This window comes from Trachypithecus francoisi, unplaced genomic scaffold (genome assembly GCF_009764315.1).
Source record: "Trachypithecus francoisi isolate TF-2019V2 unplaced genomic scaffold, Tfra_2.0 Lachesis_group11, whole genome shotgun sequence".
Classification (NCBI taxonomy): domain Eukaryota; kingdom Metazoa; phylum Chordata; class Mammalia; order Primates; family Cercopithecidae; genus Trachypithecus; species Trachypithecus francoisi.
Window position 1 is genome coordinate 24813607 of NW_022681456.1, and position 6821 is coordinate 24820427.

General features: G+C 53.1%; 1 protein-coding gene across 6 annotated transcripts; it reads right to left on the reverse strand.

Annotated features, from left to right (window-relative positions):
• Window positions 1-322: 322 nt before the first annotated feature.
• Window positions 323-6351, reverse strand: FICD (FIC domain protein adenylyltransferase). 6 transcript variants are annotated; one of them, XM_033220757.1, is made up of 3 exons: window positions 6157-6351; window positions 4250-4608; window positions 323-3122 (listed from the first exon to the last, which is right to left on the reverse strand). In XM_033220757.1, exons 2-3 carry the CDS (start codon window positions 4548-4550, stop codon window positions 2044-2046), a joined length of 1380 nt encoding a protein of 459 aa, XP_033076648.1. In that variant the 5' UTR covers window positions 4551-4608; window positions 6157-6351; the 3' UTR covers window positions 323-2043. The 6 variants fall into 6 exon arrangements, with proteins under 6 accessions (XP_033076648.1, XP_033076649.1, XP_033076644.1 ...); XM_033220758.1 differs by having other exon boundaries at window positions 323-3125; window positions 6157-6350; XM_033220753.1 differs by having other exon boundaries at window positions 323-3125; window positions 4250-4707; window positions 6157-6349.
• Window positions 6352-6821: the final 470 nt, after the last annotated feature.

Sequence of the window (6821 nt, forward strand, 5' to 3'; positions counted from 1 at the left end):
GACTGTTCTAGAAATGGATTTCCAGGACCACATGAGTGGGTTTGTGTTTTCTGCAGAAAATCCAGAACTGATGGTAAATAGAAATGTGAAAAACTACTCCAGTTACTTGAGTCTTAGTAAAAAAAAAAAATCAGTCATTTGTCCTTATCCACCTAGGTAGGCGGTTTATCCAACTTCTGGCTCGCTTGCCCATGGAAATCACCATCTTGGATCTGTTGCTCTCCCAGAACAGTATTATGAATAGGGCCGAAGGTCAGAATACCCCCATTGCCCTTATGACAGATGGGAACATCTCCCAAATAAGACAGCAAAGTCTCAGGCATTCATGTAATAAAATAACTTTATTAGAATCAGGAATTTGTTAAAATAATATCCTTCACATATAGCTAAAGTGCAAATTCTCTTGCTCTGTAGTAGAAGCAAACACATCTGTCAGACCTCCTTGGTGTGCTTATAAAACCAAGACGAGAAGAGTTTAAGAAGTACCTCTGGCAGCATAAGAGTATGAAAACATATTTTATAGAGGTTTGAATAATTAGCATTTGGAGCCGTTTCATATATCTTTTCACTTATTTTTCTTAACCTTTCAAAAACTACTCTGAATGTGCTATTTATACAACTGAATAACTGTATAAACTACATTAGAGCAGTGGCCTCATTACTGTCAGGAATGGAATTCCCAAATCAAAGAGACAACATTGCGTATTCGCCATCACTCACACGCTGACAAAGTGCAGTACAGTGTTAGACATCACGGGCTCCGTCACTGGGAAAGGGACCCAGTGACTTCCACCACTCTGACTCTAAATAGCAGCAGTCATATTGGCACCTGTGCCATATGATTGAAAGAGAAGATCCTACTTCCATTGGATGACAGCTTGGAAACTCGGCCATATTACATAGAGCACTGCATCATTTCACAAGTTGCGAGAAAAATAAGGCCACTCTGAGGCAATCTCTTCTGCCTCCCCACGGGGGACGGCAGTGCAAAGACTGTGGAAGATGGGGGTCCAGGCAGTAAGTAGATGAAACTCCAGGACCAGAGGGATGCAGCCTGGCCATGGCTGAAGGTTTTTGCTCCATTCAGTAGAAACTGGTGCTCTAATTCATTATCAAAAATGCTTATTTGGTGTCCACGTGGCACTTGTTTTCTCAGATAGGTTAACATCTACCTACAGAAAACTCAGGCAGAGGGGTGAGGGCAGATGCCTACTAGCATAACACCTGGCTGGCAGCATGATACAGGTGGAATGACAAGCCCAGAGAACTTTTAGACGAAAACATCTGGCTTGAGTTACTACAAATGAAGTGTGAGAGAAACACCAATACACAAAGAAAACCAAACTGCCCACCCCCCATGTTTCCCCCTCCAACATACAGCTCTTTATAGCTACTACCCCCTATTCTTAATTAGAAAAATAGTCTCGATATGGAAAAAAACAGCCGCTGGCACTAAAGTTTGCAAACTATGGCTCAAAAAGTTCCTGGAGGTAAGGAATGTCGGCATTCATTTTCTCTACCATGAAGTTTGCTTGGAAGTTAGTCACCACTAATCTAAACCTCGAGAAAGTGAGCTTTCAACCATTTCTCTCAGCTGCGACTTGGGTCTGACTTCCCAATTGCAGTCACAGAACCTCTCAGCCCGTTTCAGAGAAGTACTTGGAGGCGTTATATCAGTGGCTCTGGGCCCTGTCCCACACCTGGCCGCTCCTCCCGCTTAGTGCAAATTCTGCTCCAGAACCTGTGTTCTGATCACATGGTGGCACTGTTGCCCCTAAAGCACGGCCACCAGCAAGACACAGCAGACACCACACAACACTGACTAGCTTGCTCCAAAGAAGAAAATAAATAGCTTGCTTGAATTATAAGTTATTTTAGAGACAAGGCTTCATAACTTAGTGTTTTTTTTTTTTTTTTAAAGTAAACATTTGGAGGTAAAGAATGTTTCTCCTTTTACTTTGGGAAGTGACTAGGTTTCTAGAAATGCTGTTTCTTTTTTTTCCCCCGAACCTCAGGACATCCTTTGTCACTGAGGAAGGATTTCTAGGGTGAGGGCTTCACAGGAAGCGTCTCCTTGAACCCAGAGTGGTTGGGTTGGGCTTCTGGCAGTGCCACTGAGTACTCAGTTGTGGCAAAAAGCAGGGTGTCCAGGGTGGTCTCAGTACACTTGGCGATGAAGCGAATGAAAGGCCTCACGTCGCCCTCGTTGGCAGCTTCCAGCACGTGGTAGTACTCAGACCGCTGCTCCTTGCGGATGGTGATGGGCGGGTAGCCCGCCTGCATGAGGATGAGGTTCATGAGCAGGCGGGAGGTCCTCCCATTGCCGTCAATGAAAGGGTGGATGTAAACGAGTTTATAATGGGCTAAGGCTGCAAACTCCACCGGGTGCAGGTTCATGGCATCCTCAGAGTTGAGCCACTGTACAAACTCCTGCATCTGCTTTTCCACATCCTGCGGATGGGGAGGGATGTGGTGTCCGACCAGGACCTGTGTCGTCCGAAACCTGCCGGCTTCCACGGGGTCCACGTAGCCCAGCACCCGCCTGTGGATCTCCAGCACGTCGCTGATGGTGACGGAACCAATGCGCGAAACCAGGGTTGTGTTGATGTACTTCATGGCCGCATGCATGCCGATGACCTCGTTCTGCTCCTCCAGGCTCTTCCCGGGCACCGCGTAGCGGGTCTCCAGGATGTGCCTGATTTCTGAGAGGGTGAGGGTGTTGCCCTCGATGGCCACTGTGTGGTAGATGTGATGGTAGTAGGTCTCCTCCATGACCCTGCGCAGCGCCGAGTTTCCCTTGGGGATGGACATGATCTTCTTCACTTTGCTGTCGATGATGCTGAAATACCTCTGGTCGATCTCCTCCACGAGTGGGAGCGTCCGATCACGGCTGACCAGCGCTTTCTCATGGTAGGGCGAGATGGTCAATGCTCTGGTGTACAAATAGTCCGCCTGGATGATGTCCTTGTCTTCTTCTGAGAAGATGCCAAACTCGGTGAGCGCGTCCACGAAGTCCGGATCCATCTTGAGGGCGTGCATGAAGAGCTTTTGGGCTTTTTCCCGCTTGCCCTGGCGCTTCATCTCCAGGGCCTGGTTCAGGGCGGCTCTGGCTTCCAACTTACCTGCTGGGAGAGAGCCAAAGAGGCGATGTGAGGGAGGCTAGGGGCAGAGGACATTCGGGGGCTGTCACCTGTGCGAGTCTCCACGGAAACCATGATGACCAGCCTTGGTCCCTGGCCTTGGGGGGCTTCTTCCAGCCGCATCGTGTGTACTCAACGTGCCCAGTACCACTGATCCCCCAGCCGTGTGGTGGTATGCCAGTCACTATCTGGGTGTCCCCAGAGCCACACTCTATATTCAGGGAGGCACCTCCTTGGCTTCCTAGCCTCCTGCCTCTGGACATAGAAAGTTCTAGGCATTTACTCTGCCTGGGGCCTCTCTGCTGGGCCTTTCCCACCGGCCACAGCTCCCAACGTAGGCCCTCTCCTACATCTCCAGCTCGTCCTGTGCTGGTGACACAGGTTCCTGCTCCTGCAGGCCCAAAGGTGTTAACAACTCCCCACTCTTCCTAGACGCTGGGGGCTTCACCATCGCAGGACTGTTCTTTCACTCTTTTAACCCAGTGGTTTGATTGTGCGCCCCAGGGGACATTTGGTGATGTCTGGAGACCTGGTTAGTTGTCATAACTGGGGTGGTGGTAGGGGTGCTACAGGCATCTCATGGGGAGAGGCCAGGGATGCCACTATCATCTAACAATGCACATTCAGTCCCCACCACAGAGAACTGGTGGAGGTGGGGAGCCTGCTCTAGCCATAGCCTTCCTGTCCTGGCCCCTCTCGGCCACCTGAGGATCAGCTCCACACATTCAACTTCCTTTAGTTCCTTGAATGCCCCCAGGCTCTCTTATGACAGTTATGTCAGTTATGACAACCTCTGGTCTCTGCCTGGAGTCCTTTTCCTTGGATGCCCTTCTCCTTCGATGACTCCTACTTAACAACTGGGTCCCAGCTCAGGTGTCACTTCCTCCAGGGAGCCTTCCTGGTATGCTCCTACAGCCCTTTGTGCTTCCCCATCACCACACTTGTGACACTGTCTCAGTCACATCACCTTGTCTATACTAGGAGCCCAGGGCTGACTTGTTCACAATACCCCGATGCCCTACACACAGGACCCTGCACACAGGATACGGCACACATTCTATGTCTGTCTGCTCAGTTAAACATTGAGGAAGACAGCCAGTCACTCTTACCTGGAGAGGCCTTGGTCTTGGCCACCAGCAGCGTCACGCCCCTGGAGGTGATGCTGAGCTCCGTGGATGGGCTGCTGCACTTGGTGGCGGCATGGTGCGCCCTGTCCAGTTTGCTCCTGAGCAGATAGAAGCCTTTGAGCACAGCCAAGCGCTGCTCCTCCACAGCCCCCAGTGGCAGCAGCAGGGCCAGCAGGGACCCCAGCACCATGCTCAGCAGCGTCACCCAGAGGAAGCGGCCCCAGACCGAGACCCATTTCGGTTCAGTCACCGCCATCACTGAAGCCATCGGTGTAAGCATCATCTGGACTCAGGAGAGGGCCCTTTGCGCATGTCCACAGGCAGCTGAGAGAGAGCAGGACCTGCAAGGAGCCAGGAGTCGCAGGAGAAACAGACACGTTCAGGACACGGCTGTGACTTCAGCCAGGAAGATGGGTTTGGAGACTTCTGCTTTTAGCTCACTAGAGAGACGGGGTGGGGGCAAGTCAAGGAGTGGATCTCACTAGAGGAGGGACCAGCCTAGAAGGACTGGTGCCATCTCCTGAGCAGTGTGACTGTGAAAATAACACTACTGTGGTCCAACAATTATTGAGCACTTGCCATAATCCAGGCCCTGTGCTAAGCAACAAATGCCTCCCATGGGTCATAGTCTTCAATGACTTGAGCTGGTGTTTTCATCCCGCTCTCCAGGTGAGGGAACTGAGGTTCAGAGAGGTGAAGTCCCTTGCCCAAAGTCTCGCCGGGAGCAAGTGACAGCCTTAGGACTTGGAACTCAGGAACCCCACGGCTCTAACGTGCTCCCCCTTTCCATACATCCCTGTGGCTTCTGACTACAGACTCTGGATTTGTGGACATATGTCAAACATTTGGGACACAAATGACTGACAGGCACACATGCAGATCAGCCACAGCAGTTCTGACGCCCAATCTTTGATAAGCACAACTGTTGGGTGGCCTCATTTATTGCCCTCACCCTGATATTCAGCCACAGCTCCCACAGTGCCCTTCTCCTCTCTGGCCTTCCGTTTCCGGCCTGTCCAGAAGGGACCCCACCAGGAGGAGGAGCAGTTCGAGCATCTCGAAAGGAACTCAGGCTGCGGGCCACAGTGCTTGGTTGGCCTGTGACAACAGGGCTTGTATGTACTTGGGGCTGGCAGTGGGAGTGGTGGGGGCCAGGTATGCAAACACTATGCTAACAATAAGCACTTATTAAGCAACTATGGTGTGCTAGGTGCTGAGCTGTGTACTGGTCACACATTGCCTCATTTCACCCTCATGCCACCCTATGAAGGAAGAGCTACCCCAGCTCTATTTTACAGACAAGGGAAACCAAGGCACAGAGAGCATAAGTTAAATTCCAGAAGGCCCACAGGAGGTAAACAGAGGCATCCAGAAGGAAACAGCAGGGCCTCTGAGCCCGGTCCCCGGGTCTCAGCTTCTACCTTATTACTAAGCAGGGCCTGTGCACCTGCTCTGGGCTGGTACCGAGAATGACTGACGGATCAGGGGGTTCGGAGTCTTATGTGGATGGAGCCTGGCCCTTTGCCACAGAACATGTGAAATGGCTTGGGATGAGCTTTAACGGGGGTGCGCCTGGAGTGCTGCGCGGGTCCAGAGGTCTGGGCGGGCTTCCCGAGGGGACAGGCTCCTGGACGGGGCGGTACAGGCAAGGGGCAGTTCGCCGGTGCCAGGGGTGTGTGCGGGGAAGAAGTGCGTTCCGGGAGGCGCGAATCTCTCCCCCGCACTTCCCAAGAAAAGGGGAACTGAGGCCGGGAGAGGAGAGAGGGCCGGTCTAAGTCCCCTCCAAGACTGCAGAGCCTCCCCTTCCCGAACCCCGCCCAGAGCTCGCGGCCCCGCCGCACCCTTCCCGGCTCCGTCCTCTTGAGCCCTCGGGCTTGCCCCCTTCTCACCGCGCGTGACTGTCAGAACCCCAACCGCCTTCCCCGCGCTCCCAGCTCCGAGGCCGCCAGCTCCCGGGTCCTCCTTCTCCGCCGGCCTCTGGCCCCGCCCTCGGCGACTCGCCATTGAACCGCCCGCAGCCCTCGTCTCGGCGGATTGGCTTTCTCCACTCGTCCTTCCCTCGCATTTCCGGGTTCCCGCGTCCGCGTCGGCTTCTCAGGGAAAGACGCGCCGTGGGCCACTCCCATTGGTTGTCGCTTGCGTTTGTCCCGTTCACGTAGCAGCCAATAAGCAGCGGGAGGGGCGGGGCCTAGGCCACAGACTGGAGGAGCAGGTGCTGGAAACCCGACGCGCGTGGGGATTTGCGGCACGCTAGGTGGCAGGCCCGGAAATTCTAAGTTCCACGGCGGTCCCTTCCTCGGGTCTCCTCGTCCCGGATCCGCTGTCGTGTGCCTCATTTTTCCCGGGTGTGAAATGAAGAAGCAGATGCTTTCCACCCCTTCACCCTGTTAGCCTCCTTGACTGCGCAGCCCCTGTTCTTAGCCTCCACCCCGTGCTGCTGAATTTGCCGCCGCCTTCTAATTTTCTCTTTCCCTCTCTGTGTCTTTTCCTCCCTGACTTAAACAACTTTTGTTTTCTTTTAGAATATAGGGTCTCGTTATGTCGCCCAGGCTGG

Bases quoted from the DNA above. Each gene is read 5' to 3' on its own strand.
- FICD (XM_033220758.1), bottom strand. From the start codon at position 4,550: ATGATGCTTACACCGATGGCTTCAGTGATGGCGGTGACTGAACCGAAA. The intron at 3,126-4,249 runs GTAAGAGTGACT...GCTCTCTCCCAG, and splicing joins CAAGACCAAGGCCTCTCCAG to CAGGTAAGTTGGAAGCCAGA.